This window comes from Mustela erminea, chromosome 18, assembly GCF_009829155.1.
Source record: "Mustela erminea isolate mMusErm1 chromosome 18, mMusErm1.Pri, whole genome shotgun sequence".
Classification (NCBI taxonomy): domain Eukaryota; kingdom Metazoa; phylum Chordata; class Mammalia; order Carnivora; family Mustelidae; genus Mustela; species Mustela erminea.
The window spans coordinates 39,344,083-39,367,568 of NC_045631.1; the positions used below are offsets into that span (position 1 = coordinate 39,344,083).

The 23,486-nt window shown below is 55.0% G+C and overlaps 1 protein-coding gene across 5 annotated transcripts; it reads right to left on the bottom strand.

The window, feature by feature from the left end:
- Positions 1-673: 673 nt before the first annotated feature.
- CACNB1 (calcium voltage-gated channel auxiliary subunit beta 1) lies at positions 674-21,590 on the bottom strand. Of its 5 annotated transcripts, none has more exons than XM_032321776.1 (14): positions 21,291-21,590; positions 18,742-18,828; positions 15,541-15,660; positions 14,141-14,263; positions 13,446-13,582; positions 13,152-13,228; positions 11,745-11,764; positions 11,405-11,485; positions 10,906-10,964; positions 10,640-10,749; positions 10,361-10,512; positions 7,045-7,140; positions 6,420-6,605; positions 674-4,193 (listed from the first exon to the last, which is right to left on the bottom strand). In XM_032321776.1, the coding sequence occupies exons 1-14, from the start codon at positions 21,372-21,374 to the stop codon at positions 3,729-3,731; spliced, it is 1,797 nt and encodes a 598-aa protein (XP_032177667.1). In that variant the 5' UTR covers positions 21,375-21,590; the 3' UTR covers positions 674-3,728. The 5 variants fall into 5 exon arrangements, with proteins under 5 accessions (XP_032177667.1, XP_032177666.1, XP_032177668.1 ...); XM_032321775.1 differs by lacking the exon at positions 11,745-11,764 and adding an exon at positions 12,580-12,734 and having other exon boundaries at positions 675-4,193; XM_032321779.1 differs by lacking the exons at positions 674-4,193; positions 11,745-11,764 and adding exons at positions 5,732-5,783; positions 12,580-12,734 and having other exon boundaries at positions 21,291-21,589.
- Positions 21,591-23,486: the final 1,896 nt, after the last annotated feature.

The following is a 23,486-nucleotide window of genomic DNA, read 5'->3' on the forward strand; positions in this document are numbered from 1 at the left end:
TCAGTTGAGGGCTTGTGGTTACCAAAAGACAAGAATCTCTCTTTCTTCATCTCTCAACATCTCTAAGTCACCTAGAAATGCCCCCGCCTGCCAGTTCCGGGAAAACACAATTTCAGGCAGAAGGCACATGAAGAGGAGACAAACATACTCAGACACCTGCTTCTTCCTCCCCAACCCTCCTCCCCTTGCAAAACCCGGAGCAGGGGAATCGGCATGAGACTTGGGGCTTACAGGCACCGCAGAACTTGAACTCCAAAGATCTGAGTTCAAGTCCTTGCTCCATAGCCATGTAACTGTGGACGTTGCTTAGCCTCACTGAACTTTATCTGTACACTGAAGTTAATAATTCCTGCCATTGATTCAAAAGGTCGGGGTCCACCCCCAGATGGAGCTTTCTGCCATTCCCTGATTCTCCAGACTAAGCACCCAGCTGCCTTTTCTTCTCCTCTTGGGTGTCCTTCCACAGGCACCATAGCCTAACTTGTCCAAAGCTTGACATTGTTTCTGCCCCTGGTTTTTCCGGGTGCCTGGGTGAGTTAAAGCCTCTGCCTTTGGCTCAGGTCATGATTCCAGGGTCTTGGAATGAGCCCCACATCGAGCCCCGCATCAGGTTCTCTGCTTAGCGGGGAGCCTGCTTCCTTCTCTCTCTCTGCCTACTTGTGATCTCCGTCTGTCAAATAAATAAGTAAAATCTTAAAAAACAAAAACAAAAACATGGTTTTTCCACCTGTTTCCTCTATGTCTGAGAAGACCATCACCCACAGTTGCCCCCAGACACCACCCTCTCTCTCACTGGCCACCACCAATTGCTCTCCAAGAGCGCTGGATTCTAACTGCTTGCTGTCTGTCTCTGGCTGCCACTGCCTCCTTATCCATCCCACTGCCTTGGCCTAGTGCAGCCCCACCTTGTTTCTAACCCAGAGGACCAAAGATGTGTCCAGGCTAGCCCCTCCAATCTATGCTCCAAACCGCAACCAAGACAACTTTGCCATTGCTGCTTACAAGCCTTCAATGTCTGCCCAGCGGCTTCAGGACAAAGCCCAGACTCCCATGATGACTCAAGGCCCCCTGTGATCTGCTCCTGCTGACCCTTCTCTGACCACCGCCTTGAGAGCACACTTTGCTGGTGAAGTACCAGGAACATGCCATGCATGTCACCTGCTTCCTCTGCCTTGAACACTTACTCCCTCCACCACCACCAGGTTAACTCTTAACCAGGCTTCTAGACCTCACTGAAGCCTCACCTCCTCTGAGAAGCCTCTCCTGACCTCCCCAGACTAAGGGAATTTCCCTTCTACCAGGTTCCTGCAGAACCCAGTGCTTCTCCCAGCAGAGAGCTCACAGTGCTGTCCAGAATGGTCTGTGGCTCCCTTTTAGACTTGTGCCTGGTATACAGTAGGTACTCAATTAATGTTCAGTGAGTAAACACAGGAATAAAGGATTGACTGCTTTGAAAGGCTGTGGGGTAAGAACACTAGGCTGGGAGGCAGAGACTGGACTCCAATCCCAGCAGTCTTTGCCATCAACTCCCTGGGATCTTGGGCCAGCCACCTGACCTGTGGACCTGCCCAGTTCCTTTCCTTGGGCCTGCTAACCTCTCACCTGGAAGGTCTAGATGGCTGCTGCCCTCTACACTCCCCATCCCCACATGCACTTAGGGCAAAAACATTCAGGTGAGGGACCCAGGAGCTCTAGTCCTCCAGATCCACCACCCCAGAAACAAGGAGAGTGGAGAAATGGTTTGAGTGCCACGTGAGGCAGGATACACAGGCCAGCAGTGACAGCAGTCCGGGGTCCACATCCTGCCAGCTGGTGATGACAGAACTGACACAGACACCTGCTGACTTTCTCACTCTTGATGTTATCGGGCTGGGGTGGCCCCCATTCCCTGCCCCCCCCAAAGTAGACCTCTTTCATCCCCCAAAGCTGGTCAGCCAGGACATCAGTGGAGAAGGGCACCAGATGGAACTCAGCCACTCTCTCTCAGGAGGTGCTGGTCGGCAGCTGAGCCCACAGGGGCAGAAAAACTGGATCTCACCCACTGAGTAATGCCTGCGACACCCCACTTCACCTCAGTCTCCCATTTTCTCAGGCTCTACTTATGGGGGAACGGGTAAGACTTGGGGCTGATGGGAAGCTGTGGCTGAAAGTGGCCGCAGAGCTCCCATCAGCCTTGACCGTGATGCTTGAGAGAGCTGCAAAACAAAGCACTCTATCCTGTTGAATAACCAGCTCGGGGCCCAGCTTCCTCCCGCACCCGCCCCTTCACACTCCCCTGCATGCAGCTCCCGCGGGGGCCAGGCTTGCTGCACGGCAGGAACGAAGAACCAGGCTCTGGAGGCGGCTGCAAAGGACATGACGGCGGTTTTATATGTGGCCAAATACTTCTAGGGGAGTACAGATGGACAGACAGACAGATGGGGGCACAGGACACCAGACAGGGAGGGAGGAAGGTTGGGCAGTGGTGTCTTCTAACCAGTGAGTGGAAGCTGCACCCCACCCCCAGTTGGGGGGGTGGGACAACATTGGCACAGGAGGTGGTGAGACAGGCATGAGGGGCCCATCCCTGAGGCGGGCAGCTGGGCAGGGCCCAGTCCTCGTTGGCACAATCGGCTCTCTCTGGCCCAGCTGGGTGCTGGGGAGGGGCAGGGCTGCTGGGCTGGAGGGATGCTAGGCTGAGGAACACTTGGGAGGCCGGGAGGATACCAAGGCCTCTCCTGGGGGGAGTGGACGTGGGTATAGGACAAGATCACAAGAGGCAAATAGAACAGCAGCAGCAGCCAAGCCCCCCATGGGAGATCCGAGGTCCCAAGATGACCCCTGGGGTGGTGATCACCTCTTGGGCACCAACCTGCAGGGCCTCTCCCCTGGGGCCTCCGGGTGATAGTGAAGGAGCAGTTTTTTGGTTTCAAAATGAGGCGGACTAGTGTTCCATGGGTGCCATACCCAGATGAAACGGGGTCGGGAGCTCAGACACAGAGGGGCCTCCTCTTCTGATGGCAGTAGGCAAGGGAGGTTGTAGGCAAAGCTCATTCCTGGGGTGGGCGAAGGCCGAGGCATGGATGTGGAGGGGTGGGTAGCAGGGTCTCTGGCTGCCCGCTCTTCAGGGGTCCGGGTCGGACTCCAGCAGAGCTCAGGACATTTGATGCCTGCGCTCTCTACCCAAGATAAGCTCCCCATGGGGCTTCCATTCTCTACCTTTCACCCACCAGACAACGGTGCCAGGAAGCTGGGAGAGAGGTGGGCACGGGGAGGGACCCTGGATCTGGGGTTTGGGGAAGACAGCCCTCATGAGAAGGAGTCTACGCTCTCCCTCTCCAGGAAAAGCCCCCTCACCCTTCCCAAATACTCCAGGTTGGGGAAAGAAAGGGCTACCCCATTTAGGACCCCCATATAGAGCCCCAAGTAGAAAGAGTTAAGGAAGTGCACCTTTTCTCTGGGAGTGAGGGGAGAGAGCCCCCTGAAGCGGGGGAAAGGGGACACTGCGGAAAGGTGGGCATCCCCCCATCCATCCAAACCAGGGAGGTGAAAACCTACAACCAGGCTTTAAGGGAATCCTGGGAGCTATGATGCTACCGCAAAAGAAACCCCAAACATCCGGTGAAGGCATCTGAGAGGGAGGCAGCGCCCCCTGGAGGAAAGATACACCCCGGTGGCGAGCCCCTCGGTCCCGTACCTCCCCAGGGCTCAGAGCCCTTCCCCACCCCCCACCGCGTGGCCTCTGTTTCTCAGCGGATGTAGACACCTCGCCCCCAGCCTTCCAGCTCATTCTTGTTGCGCCCCAAAACGGGACCCCCACCCTCGGCGCAGTAGCGGGCCTTATTCCGGCCGCGGTTCCGGTTGTCGGTCAGCTCCTCTTCATAGTCTTCTTCCTCATCCTCCCAGGATCCCTGCCGGGCCGGTGGGGTGCTGCCCCCTGCAGGGTCTCCAAGCCCTGGGCCCTCTGAGGGGTCCGTTTCCATGTCCACACATGAGTCTCCCAGCTCCGTGTAGGCAGAGTTTCGGTTGCCAGGAGTGTCGGCATCAAACGTGTCTTGGCGAGACAGTGCCCGCAGGGTGCCTGCCCGGCCTGGTGGGTGGCTGCTGGGGTAAAGGCCTGGGGGCTGGCCCAGCTCCCCGGGGTACTCGTGCACGCTGGCGTGCTCCCCGGTGGCCCGCTCCAGCGACTGGTCCCCGGAAGGAAGGTAGGGTCCCTGGTTAGCAGACGGACAGCACACACCATGCAGATCAGGCAGGGGTGAGAGAGACACAACAAAGCAAGGCAGGTTAGTGATGGCACCAAGACATCCAGCCTGGCTAAAGGGGGTGGGCAGCTGGGCAAAGGGCTCTACAGCCCAGCCAGAGGACAGACCTCAGGGCCTTTGCTCCTCTAAAAAGAAACCTCTGGATGCCCACCCAACCTTTCTAAGACATGAGGAGCCATGAACTCTTCTGGTAACCATGGTAGAAAGCCCATGAATAATTAGTCATTGCTTCCTCAATGCACGTCATTAATGCTGTCTCGGGCTAAATCATCATTAACAGCTCATTAGCATTGCCACTCGTTAGTGGTTGATTCAGTTAGTCACTGCTCCAGTTTTCCAAATATACTAAGCGGACTGCAGCTTGAGCTCACTAACCCCAGCTCCTTCAGCTCAAACCAGACCCTAATCACAGGCTTCCACAGCCCCACACCTCCCCTCTCCATTCCCTAGCCAGAGGACAAAGTCTCCAAAATTGATAGGATTCCTGCCCTGACCCCAGCAAAAAAACCAAAGCAGTAGCCTGGGGAAAGCTGGCGGGTCTCCACCCCCAAACCCCTCCACACACAATCCCCTCCTCCTCCCCTGCCCCCAGAGACAATGAGGTGGCCCAACACCCTCAGCTCCAAATGCCACATAAAGGTGATCTGATGGTCACGGCCACCACGGAAGCAGCTGGGTGGGGTGCAAGAAGGCCTGGGTTCTAGTGTCATCCCCGATCACTTCAAGCTGTGTGACCCTGAGCAAATGACTCTCCTCTCTAAGGCCCAGTTTCTCTGTGGTGGTATGATAAGGATTAGACCAAAAGTTTCTAAGCTGTTCTCTGGAGACCCAAGATGGAAGGGCACAGAAGTGCTTTAGGGGTCCCTGTAGAGATGAAATGGAAACCAAGCCACCAGCTCCCTCCAAGCAGAGCAAGGACACTATATACTGAGCTTCCTTAGAAGTTTCAATGAAGTTAAACAGGGAGCTACTGTATGAGCCAGCAACTTCCCTCTTAGGTATCAATCCAGAACTGGAAATGTATGTTCACATAAAAGCTTGTACACAGACAGGGGCGCCTGGGTGGCTCAGTGGGTTAAGCCTCTGCCTTCAGCTCAAGTCATGATCTCAGGGACTGAGCCCCGCATTGGGCTCTCTGCTCAGCAGGTAGTCTGCTCCACCCGCCCCCCTGCCCCGCCTCTTGGCCCACTTGTGATCTCCCTCTCTGTCAAACAAATTTTAAAAAAAATTAAAAAAAAAAAAAAAAGAAGTTTCAATGAACAAATGAGCTCTGTTACTGAAAACAAATCTGAAAAGCAATGGTCTTAGAATGATTTCATGGCTTTCTCCTGGCTCTAATCTAGAATCAAATACTTAATGGTGTGAGCTCAGAGATGGGAAGCAGCTCCCAGGGGAGGAGATCCAGCCTAGGGCAGGGCCCCCATAGGAGGGCCTTTCCCGGAATCTCTTTCACTGGGAGAAGGATGGAAGGTAGGGCATCAACTCACATAAGATGCTTCATTCTAGGTCCCCTCTCAGGAAACTCCTGGGATTAGGGCTCTGAGAGAAGGGACAGTTTCTCTGGGTTAAATGGCTCTGCTCTGTGGGAACGGCCTGGGGCTGACGGGCCTTGCTCTGTTGGAACTAAAATGGGGGGGGGGGGGGTGCCTGGCTGGCTCACTTGGTAGGGCATGCAACTCTTGATCTCAGGGTTGTGAGTTTAAGGCACACTTTGGGTGTAGAGTTTACTTAAAAAACAAAACAAAACATAAATTTAAAAAATAAAAACAAAATGGCTGTGAAGTCCAGTGAAGGAAAATATCAATCTTCCACATGTTTTTCTCCTAATCACCTGTCTTATAATAATACCCCAATCAGGCCTCATATCCAAAAGCCCTTAGGGCAGCAGCTGTAGTCCAGTGGGACAGGCCAGGCCCAGGGAGGCACCACCCCCCCATCCCATCAAAAACCACAGACACCAGAAGCTGCCACTCAACCACATTTTTTACAAAATAAACCTCTTCCCTTCTTCCCCATGTTCCCTGAGCTCCAATTCCGAGCCTTGGACAGGAGGGGAGATGGGTGGGACACCTACATGGCATGCTCCTGCTGCTGGGGCACGGACCTGGCCAGCTGCGAGGCCTCCAGCCCGCCCCAGAAGCTGAGATTTCTCCTGAGTGAGGTGAGCACCTGTACCTGGAGGTTGGAGACGGGGGCAGGGCTGGCGGCCAGAGCTGCAGTAGCCATGGTACGGTTCAGCAGCGGATTGGGCGGAGTGCTGCTGGGCGGGTGTGTGGCCTTCCAATAGGCTTCCAAATATTCGGCCAAGTGCTCGCAGGCATCCTCCAATTGGTTCTCGTCCAGGATGATGTCAAACATTTCCTGTGGAGTCGGGGTTAGGGGCGGGGCTGGGATGAGCCGGGCGTGACCTTGGGGGTGAGGGTGTGGCCTGGGTGCAGTGGGTGGAGTCAAAGGGTTGAAGGACAAAATTAAAAAGAAACCACTGGATGTCCAGGAAGAGGACGACTCTCAGATATAGACACTGGCAGAACTACAAAGGGTCCTGGCACCCAGACAGTCCAACCCTCTCGTCCTAGATATAAGGCAACCAAGTCTGGAGGCCGACTTGATGCCCCACACAGAACTGGGCTTCTGGGGCTCAAAAGCCATCTCTGATTGCCTGTCCGGCGCTCCTTTCCCGGAAGACCAGTTCACTCCCATAGACCCCACCCTGGTGCTCCTGGTGACTCTGTCTCTCATGCAGGCCAGAGGAAACCGGAGAACCCAAATATCCCCCCTTCCCCGGGGTCTGGGCACTCACGGGGGGGCACTGTGCCAGCTTCTCTGAGGCCGCTATTTGGACATTGAGGTGTTTGGATTGAGACTTCCCTCGGGACTTGATGAGCCTCTGAAGTACCTGGTTTGGGGGGAGAGAAGAGGAGCTAGAGGGATCTCGCAGTGCACCAAGTCAGAGAAGCAGGTCAGGGTTGGGGAGGGAGGGAAGGACGCTAGATGATTCTCAGCCCTGACCACCTCTTCCGAAATGACCTCGCCAGGCCTGTGTCCATGCTAACACAATGCTCAGGCTCTCTCCCGGGTCTCATGCCAGCCTCTCCTGGGAAGTGACTCTCTGAAAGGCAGTGATTCACCTTCCTGATCCCTGTCACCTTTACAGCCTTCACTGTCCAGGCAGGCACCCGCACGGGAACAGCAGCAGCTATCTTTGATGGGACACTTGCTGCGAACAGGCGCCGTTCTGCGCTTTCCACATGATCAGCTGGTTTAGTCCTGATAATATCTCATGAGGGAGCCACTATTATTATTCTCACCTCCACAGCAGTAATGATAATGGTAATAATAACTAAACAGAAAGCCATGACCTTCACTAAATGATCAAACTTAATGTCACCAACAGCACAACGGACACCTCAAGCATCTTGAAAGACACGTCACGCCAAAATGCAAAACCTAAGCCTCATCACAAGCATACATCAAGCAAACCCACACTGAGGAACAGTCTACAGAGTCTGTGGTCTGTACTCTTCAAAAACGGCAGTGTCGTAAAAATCCAAGAAAGGCTGGGGAACTGTTCCGGTTTAAGAATGTGAAAGAGAGGGGCGCCTGGGTGGTTCAGTGGGTTAAGCACCTGCCTTTGGCTCAGGTCATGATCTCGGGGGCCTGGGATTGAGCCCCAAGTAGGGCTCTCTGCTCAGCGGGGAGTCTGCTTCTCCCTCTCCTTCTGCCCCTCTGCCTCCCACTGCTTGTGCTCTCTCTCTCTCACTTGAGCTCTTTCTCATTCAAACACATAAATAAAATCTAAAAAAAAAAAAAAAAAAGAATGTTAAAGAGATAAGGCAACTAAATGTAACACGTGATCCTGGACTGAGGGAGAAATTGCCATAAAGAGCATTATTGGGGCAATTGAAAAATGAAGGACTAAAATATTTCTGGAATTTGGCAATTGTACTGTGGTGATGTAGATTAATGTCCTTGGTTCTTAAGAAACACACATTGAAATACTTAGGAATAAAGACATGGTATGGTATCTTCAACCTACTCTCAAATGATTCAGAAGGAAAAAATATATATAAATACACATATACATAACACATACATAAAGTAAACGTGGCAAAATGTTCACAATTAGTGAATCTGAAGAAAACTAAGTAATATACTTTAAATGGCTTTTGAGTGAAGGGCATTCAAAGAATGGCAGTTCCTGGTACTATTCTAGCAACCCTTCTCTAGATTTGGAATTATTTCAAAACAAAAATATTTTAAAAGGGGGGGGGTGCCTGGGTGGCTCAGTCCAGCACCTGCCTTTGGCTCAGGTCATGATCCTGGGGTCCTGGGATCGAGCCCCGCATTGGGCTCCCTGATCGGCAGGAAGCCTACTTCTCCCTCTCCCACTCCCCCTGCTTGTGTTCCCTCTCACTTATCTCTGTCAAATAAACAAAATCTTTAAAAAGAGAAAAGAAAAGGGGTGCCTGGGTGGCTCAGTGGGTTAAAGCCTCTACCTTTGGCTCAGGTCATGATCCCAGGGTCCTGAGATCGAGTCCTGCATCCGGCTCTCTGCTCAGCAGGGAGCCTGCTTCCTCCTCTCTCTCTGCCTGCCTCTCTGCCTACTTGTGATCTCTGTCAAATAAAAAAATAAATAAAATATTTTTTAAAAAGTAAAAAAGAAAAGAAAAAGAATAGATATAGTGTTTAGTAGGTCCGGGTGTTTTGCATGCTTTTTTTTTTTTGCACCTATGTCATCCTCACAACCACCACATGAGGATTCCTATTTTGCAGGCGAGGAAATAGGCACAGAGAGGTTAGGTGACTTTGCCAAAAGAGCACAGAGCGAGGAGTAGCAGTGCTGGTTCATTAACTCCGGGTGCCCTGGTTCCAGAGTCCCTATCCTTCACCTCGGTCAGTGCCCCTGGGAGAAATGGAAGGATCAGTCACTTCCCAGCTCACAAAGTGTTTTTGTATCCATTAACTCATTAGATCTTTTCAATCACCCTAGGGAGGACTTCAATCCTATCTTCCCCTTTCTACTCCTTAGAAACTTAGGACTCAGAAAGGTCAGGGTATCTGGGTGTTGCGCTCATAGGGTGTGTTCCGAAATGGGAACAGTTTTTTTTTTTTTAATATTGTATTTATTTATTTGACAGAGAATGACACACCAAGAGAGAGAACACAAGCAGGGGGAGTGAGAGAGGGAGAAGCAGGCTTCCCACAGAGCAGGGAGCCCAAAGGGGCTCGATCCCAGGACCCTGGGATCATGACCTGAGTAAATGACTGAGCCACCCAGGCACCCCTAAAATCGGAACAGTTATCACCCTTGGTTGTCAGTCATGAATCAGACAGAACTCGGGGCTCTCTCTCTCCATCATTACCTCAAATCCCCTCAACAATAACAAGGGAGGGACTTTAATTCCCATTTTACAGGTGAAGAAATTGAGGCTGAGGCTACATAAATCCTCCAGAGATCCCAAGCTCAGTAACAAAACAACAACCAAACAAACAACAAAAGTGAATGAATGAATGAATGAATGAATGAATGAATAAGTCAACCAGGGCAAAGGCTTGAACCTAAGCTGTTTTCTCACTTCAAATCCTTCACCTGAACTTGCCCTCCATGTTTCTCAAATCTCCACTAACGCCTAGGAGGGGAAACTCACAGAGCTGCAACACAAAAAAGAAGTAAATCAGCCTTCTTACCGATTCATCTCTATCAAGGTCCAAGCGAGGACAATGCAGCAAAAAGGGACAAAATCAAATGACAGAAAAGACCTCCCAACTGCCAAGTAGTTGGGTGACACTGTGACCAAAAAAAAGCACAGTTTTCTGGACCAAGGCTGGGAGGTCAACCAGAGTGGAGACAGGGGGCTGGCCTGCATGACCCTACAATGATACTTATACCCGCTAATACATAATGGGGCACATTATACCAGACCCTTTGCTAAGTGTTAAGCATTCCCATTAGGTTCGATTTTCACAATATCCATTTGATGGAGTTTTACAGAGGAGGAAAATAAGGCTCAGGGAGATTGGGTCACACAGTTAATAAGCAGTTGCTGGGACTGAAAGACAGGCCACCCAACTCCAGAGCACTCTTGTCCCCACTAGGGTCAGGCTCTCATACCCACCTTTGGAGAGGTGATCTTAATGTAAACAATGATGGGGGCCAGTGAGGTCTTGGAGAGCTGGGCTGGGTGGTTGATGGTGTCAGCATCCAAAGCGACCAACTGAAGGGTCCGGGCCAGCTCGAAGATTCGCTCGATCTCGCTCTGAACCTCAGCTGCGGGGCGCAGAGTCACGGGGAAGGGGGAATGTAGGGGGGCCTCCCCAAGAGGCAACGGACAACCCAGCCCTTCTGGAGACGCACCCCCTCCACCCTCCCCTCCCACATCGCAGGGTGGGCTCACCAAGGCTAGAGCGTGTGTTGGAGCGCTCAATGATGATGTGTTTGCTGGGGTTGTTGAGGACTGAGCGCTTAGCCAGCGAAATGTCCGCTGTCACACGAGTGATGGAGATCCTGAGGAACGGAGCAAGGGGAGTAAGGGGTCAGGGTGGGCTCGAGCGCTCTGCCCACGCCCCCAGGCTCCAGGCCTTCCTCCTAGCCTTCAGTCCAAGGAAGCCCAGGAAGCAGAGGACCACAGTGGGAGTGGGGAGCCAGCTCCCAGGGTCTTACCTGCCATCAAATCGATGCTTCAAGAAGTCAAATAAAGCTTTCTGCATCATGTCTGTAACCTGAGGTTGGGGGTTGGGGTGGGGGAGGAAGTCAGGTGTTTAAAGCCACTCAGGAAGGGTAGACTACTAAGTACGTACACTCTCACATTCCATTTTCTTATTTAATTCCTGAGATAAATGGGCCCCTGGGGGAGGTGGGGGGGTTCCTTCTGGGTCTGAGGAACTTCCAATGGGGTCTCTGATTCCAAGGGTTCTTCTCGGTGGATTCTCTGGGAAGACCCTTCCAGGGGTGTCTTGGGGGAGGCAGAAGACTGGACCCTTCTGGGTCTCCCTGTGGGTCAGACCCCTTTGGGGGCTTCTCTGAAGGTCTGTAGCCCTCTGGAGAGATACCCTGGGAATCTGGGCCCTTCCAGGGGATCTCCCTGGAGTTTGAACCTTTCTGTAGCATCTTTCTAGAGGTCTGGGCCCCTCTGGATCCACTCCCCTCTATGGGCTCCTACCTCGTAGCCCTTGAGCGACGGTCCCACCAGGACGATGGGTCTCATGGAAGGTACCACGTCATAGGGGGGCACATGCTCTGTCTGAGGTGGAAGCAGGGAGGGGGAACCCCACAGTGGAGATGGCATTAGCCCCTCTTCCGCAGCCTCCAGGCTCCCCCATGCATCCTCTCCTCCCTCTGCTCCCAGAGCCCAGATGTAGGGGATCAGGAGGGATGGCCAAGGAGAACCAGGGTGAGGGAAATGGGGGGGGGGTGGGGAGGGCACGAGAATGGGTGTTAGAAGGTCCCACTAGCTCATCCCAGGGGGTGGGGAGGGGGACACAGAAAGCTGTGATACTCACCGACTTCTGCTTCTGTTTGGCTGGGTCCAGAGATTGCCAAGAGTGGGGAGCGGGGGAGAGAGGGGAGGGCACCCAGGCAGGGGCAGAGGGCAAGGAAGGAGCCAGGACAAGAGAGGGAGGGAGAGCGGGCAGACGAGGAGAGATAACAAGGCATGCGTGTTAGTGACAGACAGAGCCAGAGAGAGGGGACAGGACCCCGTGCCAAGGGGGAGCCAAAGATGGCCCAAGATCAGGGCTGGGAGAAGGACTGACAGTCAGTCCAGTGGACTTGGGAATATTCCGACATGCCCTTCCCCTTTCTGGGTCTTGGGAAAAGTTCTGGAAAGGGTGACAGCCCATAATTTGGTCCCCATCTCCTGCCTCTAGCGCAGTCCAACCTGCCCATTGTAAGCGTTCCTTAAACTGTCCCACTGTGCAGCCAGTAGACCCCCATGTGCCCACCCTAGCCCCACGGAGTCCAAAAAAGATAAAGAGGGGTCACTTCCACTCTCCCCATCACACGCGGGGGTGGAGGGCAGATACAGAACATCCCAATTTCATTACCACCAGCCCCTGCTTCTCGTGGTGCTGGGGCAAGAGGGTACAGCCTTCCAAGGGAAGGGGTGCTTCAACTGCAGGAAACATCCCTTCCTGGGGGTGGGCCAGGGTGGACTGGTGCGTTAAGCTGGACGTGCCTATTCCTGGTGCCATGCCAGCCTTCCCTGCTCCTTGGTAGGAGGCCATGCTCCCCAAAGAACCAGGCCAGAGCTGCATCTGAATCTGTTCTAGCCCCTCCCACTGCCAAAGAGCTGGGCCCTGACCCCCTGCCCTCTTGCCAGAACCCAGCAAGAATTACCTTCTTGAAGAAGGGGATGCGTTTGCCATGGGGTGGCGGGGTGGTGACACTGCTAACACTAGTCTTGGCAGAGCCGCTCTGCTCCCCGAGCTCTGCCTCCTCGTCCTCTAGCTCTAGGGGGTCTAGTTCAAAGGCTAAGTTAGTCATCTCATTACCTGGACCGCAGTCAGGAGAGAGGAGGGAGGCGAGGTGGGGAGGAGTGGATGGACATGGAGACACAAGTACAGAAGGCAGGGATGGGATGGGGAAAAAAGAAAGAAGAAGAGGTGAATGGAAAAGAGCTAGAAGAAATGAATGGGAATGGGGCAGGGGAGTCAGGCAGAGAGATGGAGCTCCCAAAGAAAGGGGAAGGAGAGACATGAGAGAATGGGCTCCAACAGGCCCAGCATGAGGGGTGTTCTACTCTTCACAGGGGGCGGTGAGGGGGGGTACTGCTGGGTGTGTTTGGAGGATTCAGGACTGGGGCGCCCCCTACTGCATGGAAAGGAGGGGACAGGCAGTGCGGAGACCACCCCACCCAGGAGCTCCCCGGCCCCACCCCCGCAGTTCTCCAAGGTGGCAGCAGCTCTTACCACTGGCAGGGGGCGTGGGGCGGCGGGTGCCAGTCACCACGTCTCCTAGGCTGGAACTGGAGTTGTCACCTGATTTGCTGTGTAGGCAGAGAGGCAAACGGAGCTGTGAGCGGAGGGGTGGGCGTGAGGGCGGGGGAAGCTTGTTCTCTCACAGGCTGCCTGCCCCCCACTCCCCTTGGAGATTCTCCAGCCCCAAGGGTGACACCCACAGGCGGCTGGGCCCTCAGGGCAAGTGGTCAACCCTTGTCCCCGAGTCCCAGTTGGAGGGCCCCCTTGTGGTCCCCAGCTAGACACCTGGAGCTGAGGCGGTTCTGGCGCAGCTTCTGTTCCTGCAGGAGGCGCAGGCTGTCCAGCTTGACGGGGCTGGGGATGAAGCCAACCTCACAGCCCTCCTTCACCAGTCGTCCGATCCACCAGTCGTTATTATATTTCTGCGGACAGCCACAGCAGGTGGGGTGGGAGAGAACAAGAGGGAGCTTGGAGGGGCAAGCCAGCAGCCACCCTAGGGGGAAACCACCCCGGGACCTGCCAATCCTCTCCAGGGGGTGACACCCCCCCTCACGCCACAAAGAGCCAGCCCCCAGGTCTCAGAACAACCCCAGGACCTGTATCCACTCAGGCCACAGATCACCCTACCCCCAGCAGGTACTCATCCCACCATGGGCTCACCGCGCCCTGGAAAGGCAGGAAGAGGAGCAAATGCTGACACCCACATGTGCCTGCACTCTGCCACTCCCCTTACAGATCTCATCCCAAACCCTCTCGAGAGCCAGCCGTGTGACCTCGGCATCGCCACCCCATTTTACCAATGAAAGTTAGAGGCTCAGAGAGGGGAAGAGATTTCTTTAAGGTCACACAGCAGATTCAGCCAAGTTCTGCTAGGCTCAGAAGTCTTTTTCCGCTAGAGCTCCGGCTGCCCCTCTCCTGGTACCTGCTACCCGCACCCCCCTCCCGCCCCCACCCTTCCAGACACCAAGTGCTCTCTCCACCTCTTTGATGTGCAGGAAGTCCTTGGGCTCGAAGGTGATGGCCACTCCCTGCACTGGCACCTCATCCCCAGGAGATGGGTTATAGCCGACATTTGTCCGCACAGCAAACGCCACCGGCTTGGTCTAGAGGTGCACAGGGAGAATGACAACAGGAGGGTTAAGCCACAATGTACTGGGATGGGGATGATGTGGAGATTTTCTGTGTTGATTGTTAGAAAGTATACTGAATGGTTTAAGTAGGTTTTTTTTTTTTTTTGAGATTTTATTTATTTATTTGACAGACAAAGATCACAAGTAGGCAGAGAAGCAGGCAGAGAGGAGGGAGGGAGAAGCAGGCTCCGTGCCAAGCAGAGAGCCCGATGCGGGGCTCGACCCCAGGACACTGGGATCATGACCTGAGCTGAAGGCAGAGGCTTAACCCACTGAGCCACCCAGACACCCCTGGTTTTAGTAGTTTTCCTGTCTATATGTTAAATTTCACAGCTTAAAAAAAAAAATAGAATTTGGCCTTCTCAGAAGGGAGGGAGCCACTGGGATTGGACGTAGTAGTCTGGAATGACATCTGGAAAGAATATTAGTAATAATAATAATAATAACTGCAGCTACATTTATTGTGCCAGGGCCTGTGTTACATGTTTTACAAGCATTACCTCATTTATTCACCACAAAAACCTTAGGAAGTTAACTGCTAGGAGCTCCTGGTGGGTTCAGTCAGTGGAGCACATGACTCTTGATTACGGGGTTGTGAGTTTGAGCTCCATATTGGGTGAAGAGATTATTTTAAAAAAACAAAAATTAAATTAAATCTTAAAAAATTTTTTTTAAAAGTGAGGGTAACCTGGGTGGCTCAGTCATTTAAGCATCTGCCTTCAGCTCGGGTCATGATCCCAGGGTCCTGGGATCGAGCCCTGCACTGGGATTCCTGCTCGGCAGGAAGCCTGCTTCTCCCTCCCCCACTCCCCCTGCTTGTGTTCCCTCTCTCACTGTGTCTCTCTCTGTCAAATAAATAAAATCTTTATAAATAAATAAATGTTAACTACTATTATTATCTTCATTTTAATGAATGAGGAGACCAAAGTTCAGAAAGGTTAAGCAGCTCGCTTGAGATCACACAGCTCATGAGGATCAACCCAGGACACACTGGACTCCAGAAAGAAGTGGAGAGTCTCAAGTTCCTATTACGTCTGGCAACACTATTAAGCACCTATTATACTACACATGAAGGCAAGTAGTATAGCCCACATTTTACAGGGGTAAGACAGGGGCCCATCAAGGCCTTGGGGTATACCAGCTGAGAAGTGTCAGGGCCAAAACTTGACCCTGGGTCTGTTCAGCCCATCTCTAAGGCCTGGGGTGGGGGAAATAGTGCCAGCACAGCCCCCTGACTCTGTATTTCTCACCTTGGCTTTCTCAAGCTGGGCTAATGCCTGGCGCTCTGCCTCCTTCCTTAGGGCTTCCCGGTCCTCCTCCAGAGACACGTCAGAGTCCGAGGGTCGGCTGGTGTAGGACTCTGCCGAGCCCTAAAAACAGACCAGGCTGACTCAGGGCCCACACTGCCTGCCAGCTCCTGGGCCTTGGAAGGCACAGAGGGGCCACCCCTCATGGATCCCTCAAGCCCCAGCCACCCCAGCGTGATGCCACAAGGGCTAGGAAAAGGTGGCATTTAGATGAGAGGAATGAGGGACTGAGATTGGCAGGCCCCTGGGAAAACTGTGGCCCCAGGAAAGGCGACAGCAGCAAGCAGGGGGTTAAAGCAGGTCTCAGGACAGCTGCTTGGGGCCCAGGGAGGGGTGGGAACCTGATAGGGGCATAGTGCAGGGGAGGAGTGCCAGGGGACGAGTCTCCACTCCCTGTTCCTCCTTCCCTCCCCTGTCCCCAAGACCACACGGGCTGAGACAGACTCAGGAGAAGCCCACTGAGTCCTTCCAGGGACAGTAGTCACTAGCACAGGCCTGAGCTCTCTGCACCATTGGCAGCGGGCAGCGTGCTCTGCAGGATGGGGCCACCAAAAATTTTGCTATCTTCTGCTCAAAGGTGAGAGGAGATAAAATCCTACTTCCCTAGCCAGAATCAGAGGAACCCCAATCCTCAGGCTCTTACAAGATCTAAAAAGAGAACCCAAGATTTGTAGGGAAGTGCAGGCAAAAGAGGCAAGTAAAGAGCAGAACATTGGGCAGGCCTTGCTCTGATGCTAGGGCTGCTGGCTGCCAGAGTCTCAGCAGGTCCACAAGTCTAGCTATGCCAGGAAGCTGGCCTTGACCATGTGGACCATCCCAGAGCACAAGGAATTCCCTCAGGGATGCAGGTGCATGGGTGAGACCCAAAGTGTCAATGAACATGCTTATTCACGGGCGTGCTTGGGTGTGCAACTTCAAGTGCATTTAGGAGGGTGTTCTCCAGTATGTGCTGGATATGCACAACTGAACGCAGACAGGTGCACCTAAGCACAGCCGGGGAGGCGGTGGGGGGCACCCTAGGTGTGAATGTCCCTGACTGTGTGGGGCACATGAGGGCAGGAGCCAGGAGGTGTAAATCTACACAAATGGGGTGGTGTGGGGACAGGGGCAGGAGGGGATACGGAGGAAGAGCTGGACTAACCCATGTCGGGGGTCCTTCCTGGGGCCATGAAAGGGTCACTTGGCCAGGAATGTCTAGGGGACCTGGGAAAGGGAGAAAACAAAGTCCCAACTTCCCCAGAGGGTCCTGTCCTTAGCTAGGGAGGCTGCCCACTCCTTTCCCAGCCAAATCACAAAAATGGGAGACTTGTGAAGGTGCAAGACTGGGGCGGGGGTGGGGTCAATAACAAGAGCCGGGAAAGACAAAAGTGAAGGAGGGTGAAAACCAGCTCATCTCCACTCTCCAGCCATCCTGATGAGAGCACTAAGAACAGGGAGACAGATGCCCAGAGAGCCGGAGAAACAGACCCAGAGACAGCGTGGCAGACAGGCATTTACTGATCCTTACAGAGATGCGTGCGTGCACACGCGCACACACACACACACACACGCGCGCACGCACACGTGCAGACACTCACGCGCACGCAGTAGGCATATCAGAAATGGCAGGAGCAGGGTAACAGCGAGGAGGCAAGGAGACAGGCTAGAGTGAGGGTTCCCCCCATCAGCTATCCCTCTGGGCCTGCTCCCACCCACCCCGATTCCCACCCCATCCCTAGCTCACCACTACGAGGGTCCGGCTGGGCGCCTCCATCCCGGCGCCCTCAGTGCCTGGCCCTGCCGGCCTAGGGGGTGGCCCAAACTGCCCGTTCCCCCAGGGGGCTCAGGTTACAAGCAGAGTTGCTACATGTGCAAACTGCTAGGGTATATTTAGCTCAGAGATGTGGCAAGGCCTGCCCCCCCCAACTCCCTGCCACCTACTAGGGGTCAGAGCTAGGGAGCTGAGAGGAGGAAGGAATGAAGGCTGGGGGTCTGATGCACTTGGGGGGGGGGGCAGGGGCAAACACTGAATGAAGGAACCAAGGGCTCTTTTCTGTCAAGAGGAGTTACACCGAGCATAGCGTCATTCCTCCTGGCTCTGGCCCTGGCCCAGTCCTGCAACAGGAGGGATGAGGAAAAGACTGAAGAAAGAACTTCCTGTCTGTGTGCTTAGAAGATGCTGGGATGAAGGGCTCCTTGTCTGACCCTCTCAAGTCAGGCCCGGGCTCACATGTGCCAAGTGTTGTGGAGACAGAAGAGTCATAAAGGGCCTCATTCCACAACCTGGAATCAGTCGGTGGGTGTGCCTGGCACCACCCTCTCTATCCAGCCCGAGGAGGTGGGGGACTGACCTCCCTACTGTCCTCTGCCCTCCTGTGCCCTGCCCATTTCCCCTTTTGGTGTACTCCCTTTGCTCGTCTGATCCCTCCCAAGGCTCTCTCGCCTTTTTTGGGTACCAGGTTTTGTTGAGATGCTCTGTAGTCATAGCAACCACATGGTTCTCTGGCTGCCTCTCCCTGAGCCTGAGATGGCCTGGGGTCGAGAGTGAGAGAGGAGAATGACATCTTCCTGACTGAGAAAAGACCCCAGAAAGCTATCCAGCCTCCTGCAGCCAGGGGTGCTAGGCTAGAGTCCTCTCTAAAACCAACCCCCTCCTGCCCTGACCCCCTCCAACACACTTTCTCTTTGCATAGTCAAGAATAGTCAGCTGGACGGGCAGGAGGGCGCTTCCTCCTTGCCATACCTCACCAGGGCTCCAGGGACCCAAAGGACCTGGCTCCTCATCTCTTAGGCTCTGCCTCTTCCCCACGCTGTCACAGGTTCTGGGGGAGGACATGGAAGCAGACAGCCGGCAGGGGGAGTGGGTGACAGCCCGAAGCAAGCTAGAAGGAGGCAGGCCAGGCTGTCCCTGAATGAGATGACGCAGGCAGGCAGCAGGGGCTGATGCCTGGAGCTGGGGGAGGGGCAGGGCGGGGGCTGAGGGAGTGGGTGCAGGCTGACAGTGTGTGTAGGAGAGGTCACCGGGGGAAGGGTGATGGGGTGGTTCCGGCCAGGTGACAAATGACAGGGGGAGGGTGCATGGAGAAAAGCCTCAGCCCCAGCTCACCAGTGCTGGTCTCCACCAAGCAGCCCACCTCCTTCCTCTCAGCCCGGCCTCCCCATTACCTGGCGGACAAAACTGTTGGACGTGGTATCCGAGGACGTGCTCCCATCCGACCTTTTGAACCGCCCTTTCCTCTTGCTGTATTTGCCCTGGGGAAGCCAGGAATGGACAAGAGTGGAATCAGAAAGGGCCGTTCCCAACCCTCATCCCATCAGGCCCCGAGCTACAGCCAAGCTGCCCTGATCTGAGCAGCCCCACTTCCCCCATCTTCTTCCAGAGATGGTACAGCCCAGGGGGAGGGAGGGCCCAGACCACAGCCTTGGGGTGGGGGGACAGTGGGAGAGAACCTTAGGAAGCACACCCAGAAACCCCCAAACCAAGCCAGAGAGACTGGGAACAGGGAGGCGCTGAGAAGCTGGAGACTCATTAGGCAGCAAAGCTAATTAAGATGCTGGGCAGGCTGCAGAGTCCTCCAGGGAAGGGAGAGGCTGCCTGCAGTGTGAGGGGGGCAGAGACAGCTGGGGAAAGTCCCCCGCCCTTTTCCCCTCCGCTGGAGCAGAGGGGGGCTGATTGTGCCTGTGGCCCCCAGAGTGACAAGGAATCGCCAACCTGGGCCCAGCTTGGCTTATCCTGAACCCAAATCTTGCCTTCATTTTTCCGCAGAGTGGGGAGGGGAGTGGCAGCTCTCAGTTCTTGGAGACCCAAAACCAGATTTCTGGGGAAGGGGGGCCCAAGAGATGGGGCATGGAACTGTATTTAGAAAGGAAACATCTAACCCCAACCCAGCCCAGAGTCATGGGGGCAGGTTTGACAACACAGGCCCCCTCCCCACCAACACCAGCTGGACTGTTTCTCAGGCCCCTCTTCATCATCACGGTGGTCACACTTGGGGAGAGGACTCAAGCTTCCACTCTCTAACCCCTGGCAGCCACTACCCATAGCCAGTTCCCACCAGGCTGCATCAATCTGAATGCTCCTTGGCCCTGCCCCAAGACAAGACTAGGACACAGCCCCCACAAGGCCCCGGGGGGGTATGCTAGCTCAGCCTCACTGGCTGGGCTTCTGGCTTGGGTGGAGCAGACACTGCCTGACCTCTCGAGCAGCCACACATTCAGGTATTTCCAGGCCTCCTGTTAAGGGGGCTCGTCCTTGCCTTCCCTAACTCGCATACACACTTGGCCCCAGGCCAGTCCAGAGTGTGTTGGGGAGAGATGATGGAGGGTTCAGGCCCTCCAGACCCTAGCTCCCAGCCCCTATCCTAGAGTTTCTTTGCACAAGAAGCTAGATAAGACATAATCAGACTGAGGGCTCTGGTTCCTTGGGCCTGAGTACAAGAAGGAGCATGGGTAGATGGGAGAGAAAGGTACCTGGGAACCCTTCAAAATTCCTCCCTCCCAGCCCCTTCTCTCAAACCAAACACACACCCAAACTCTAGGACTGAGGATCCTTACAAACTTAAGAGAATCCTCCAGTGAGCCCCAGACTCTCTTTCACACCATCACCACCACCCCAGGATGGAAAAAGGGAGTGGCACCCAGAGAGACAAGGGACAGCTGAAAGGAAGGCCCCGGTCAGCTGCCTCCCAGGCTCCAAGGGGCCTAGGGTGGAGAAGAGAGGTATTTTTAGGTCTAACCTGACCCCCCCAACACATGACCATCAACCACAGTTTCATGGTGGTTTCAGTTGCTCCAGGCTGGTCACAGCAAGAAAAGAGTTAACGGTATCCTACCCTTGGGATGTTGCCAGATTGGAGAATGGCCTTGTCCTAGAGAAATCCCTTGGCCCGACCACCCTAGACTCTGACCAGTCACCCCAGACCCTGCTGGTCACTCCGTGAGCCCGCACCACACCCAAGAACACCCCTTCCTGGGGATAACCCGAGGCACCCACAGACTGGGGGTGGGCCGCAGACACCCCCCCAACCCCCAGGTAACAGGGCTTTCTCCCCTCCAGGACAGTGAGTTGGCATCCATCCAACTTTCCAAACTTTGGAGGCGTTTTCTAAGGCTGGAGGGGGAGGGGGTGGAGAAGGAAAGATAACGTGGGTGTTGGGGGAGGGAAGGCGGTCCAACAGGAGGATGTAGCTGAGGTGCCAGGATGGGGGCCTAGCCCGGGGCCGACCCCTTCCCCACCCTCGAAAGGCCCGTGTCTGCGGCTCCGAAGGCCTGCTGGCACCGCCCTGACCACCGCCTCGGCCATCTCCCAGTGCCACCCCCGCCCCACCCACCCCCGCCTGGCGCCCCCCGAACGTGCTCTGCGTCGCCCCCTTGCTTGAGCTCTCTCTCTAGCCTCCCTCAACCCCTGGATGCCCCGCCAGCACCCCCACTCTCCAGCCCTGGAGCCAGTACCAGAGCAGCAGGGACACTGACGCGAGGGAGCGGAGGCGAGGGTGACAGGCGGCCCGACCGTCCCCTCCCCGCTCCGCCAAACCGCAGCCCAACTCCAGGCCAAGCGCCCATCAATCATTAACCGGCAGGGACTGGGGGCGCGCAGGCGCCCCTCGCCCCTACGCGCCGGGCACAGAACTCCTTCTTCCCCGCGTCCCTTGAGCCGACCCCACAAGGTCCGCGGGAGCGGCCCCTTGCCCTCGGGCCCGGCCACCACACCTCACCTGCGGGCTGGGGTCGAACACCTCCATGGGGATCTCCTGGGAGGGTGGGTAAGGGCTCCGGGACATGCTGGTCTTCTGGACCATGGAGAGGAGCCTCCCCTCCGGCCGCCGGTCCGGCCCAGCCGGGCGCCCTCAGCGCATGAAAGAGGCCGTCGGAACCGAGAGCCGCGCAGCGCAGCCGGTGCCCGCTCCAGCCACCTGGCCCGGCCTTCGGCTGCCCTCTTCCTGCCTCGCGTCCCTCCTCCCGCTCTCTCCTCTGCCGCCGCCTCCTCCGCCCCTGAAGCCTCAGCATCTCCCCCCGCCCCCTCTGCTCCCACCTGCCCCTCCCTCCCTCCGCCCGCCCTCCCTCTGCCCGCCCCGGCCCCGCCCCTCGCAGCCCCTCCGCGGGCTCCGCACAGACAATAGGAGGGCGGCCGGAGGGAGGCACGCCCCTCCCGGCTCTGGAGGTGGGTCAGCGCCAGACTCCTACGGGCATGGGGTGAGAGCGGCCCACTCTGGGTCGGGGGGTCGGGTGGAAAGTGAGGCCTGGCCTTGGGGCAGGGACCGGGGACCGCGGTTTACCGGTGGATGCCGAGCGCCGCTGGAGGTGAAGTTTGGATTGGCACGCTGCCCCCCCACCCCTCGCCCCACGCTTCGGTCCCAAACCGCTCTCCCTTCGCGGGTCTGCCCATTCCACTCCAGTGTGGGCCGCCGGAACTTCTCTCGTTGATCCTGGGACCCGGCTTTAACTCCTTTCTCCCCAGTGTGGTCACAGGCAGCCTTGAACCAAACAGAAAGGCCCCTCTGCCTCCAAAAGGACGATGCCCTCCGGAGGTGGAGGCAGAGTCTGAGACTGAGGCTGAGGTTGGGGTGATGAGAGTGTCCAAAGGGAGTCCCAACACATAGAGCAATAAGAAATCCCAGGGACCCAGGAGTCTTCTGGCTTTTTCCCTTATATCCCCCCAGACCCTTCCAGAAGGCAAGGTGCCCGTTTCTTGGAAGAGAGGAAAAAGGAGGGAGAAATGTGGAGCTGAGAGAGTGACTAAAACCAGATCTAGAGACTTTTGACCTAGAATTGCTCCCCATTCATCCTTGATTTGGGGTCAAATATCCAAGGCCTGGATCCCACCCACCACCACCTATAGAGAGAAAAGGAGTGAGGGACTCTGGCAAAAACTCTGGTATCAGGGCACCTGCCTGGCTCAGTCCCTTGAGCATGTGATTCCTGATCTTAGGGTGGTGAGTTAGAGCCCCACCTTGGACATAGAGATGAGTTAACAACAACAGCTCTGGTGTCCATTTGGTTCAGGCTTACTCGGTCATGTGGCCCTGGACAAGTAACACTTACATAAAATGGGGTTGCTGGTACCGTACTGTCTTTGTCTCCTGGGATTATTAGGAGGATGAGGGAGAATGAAATCAAATGATGGACTGCTCGGGTGTTTGGAGATGCTGTAAGGTGCTGAACAGAAGTCTCTCATGGCAGGAGGAGTTATTACCTCTCTACCCCTTGCCCTGGTCCTCAAAGAGGGAAGATGAGAAGCAGAATGGACAAGCTTTGCCCAGGTTCAGTGAGCCTAATATAAAGACTAGCCTGCTGCCTCCTAATAGAGGAGAGGCTGTGGAATACACTGATTCCTCCTCATCCTGGGTTCTACAACAGGATGGCCAGCTTAAATTGTTTCTCTGATCCCATTACTTTGAGGGAGAGTAAGAATGAAGTACATCAGCACTGTGCTATGAACAGATCCAATCTTGAGCAGGGTTTCCATCTGTCCCTTGGGCACAAGAGAGCCTGGTGTGACAGAAAAGTCATGGATATTGAAGTCAGAAAGACCTGGATGTTCAGTTTCTACTACCTCAGGACTCAGCTGTAAAATGAGGACGACACTATCCGTGTTGTTTTGAAGACATGGCATGAATTTTGCTTTGCTCCCCTTCCTCTCTTCCCTCAGCTCCATTTAGCAGCCATTAAAGTTCAGGTGATGGAGATGGGTGCTCAGCCGAAGCCAAACAAGGAGATAGAGCTGGATTCAGATCTAGGTTTCTTGAACCCCAGAATATTCTCTTTAGGTTTTTGCATTGGGTGTTTCAGAGCAGGAGAAAAGAACTGTGGATGGCTCTCTCATCCCATTTATTTTAACCTTCACAACTATCCATTCAGTCAGCCAATGCACTATTTCTCAAATGCTTACTATAGGTAAAGCTCCATGCCTC

Coding starts and splice junctions, on each gene's coding strand:
- CACNB1 (XM_032321775.1), bottom strand. CDS start 21,374: ATGGTCCAGAAGACCAGCATGTCCCGGAGCCCTTACCCACCCTCCCAG. Junction 12,735..13,151: donor CCCCACGCCCCCTGCCAGTG/GTAAGAGCTGCT, acceptor ACTGCGGTCCAG/GTAATGAGATGACTAACTTA. Junction 4,194..6,419: donor CCCCCGTCTCCAACCTCCAG/GTACAGGTGCTC, acceptor TCTGCTAACCAG/GGACCCTACCTTCCTTCCGG.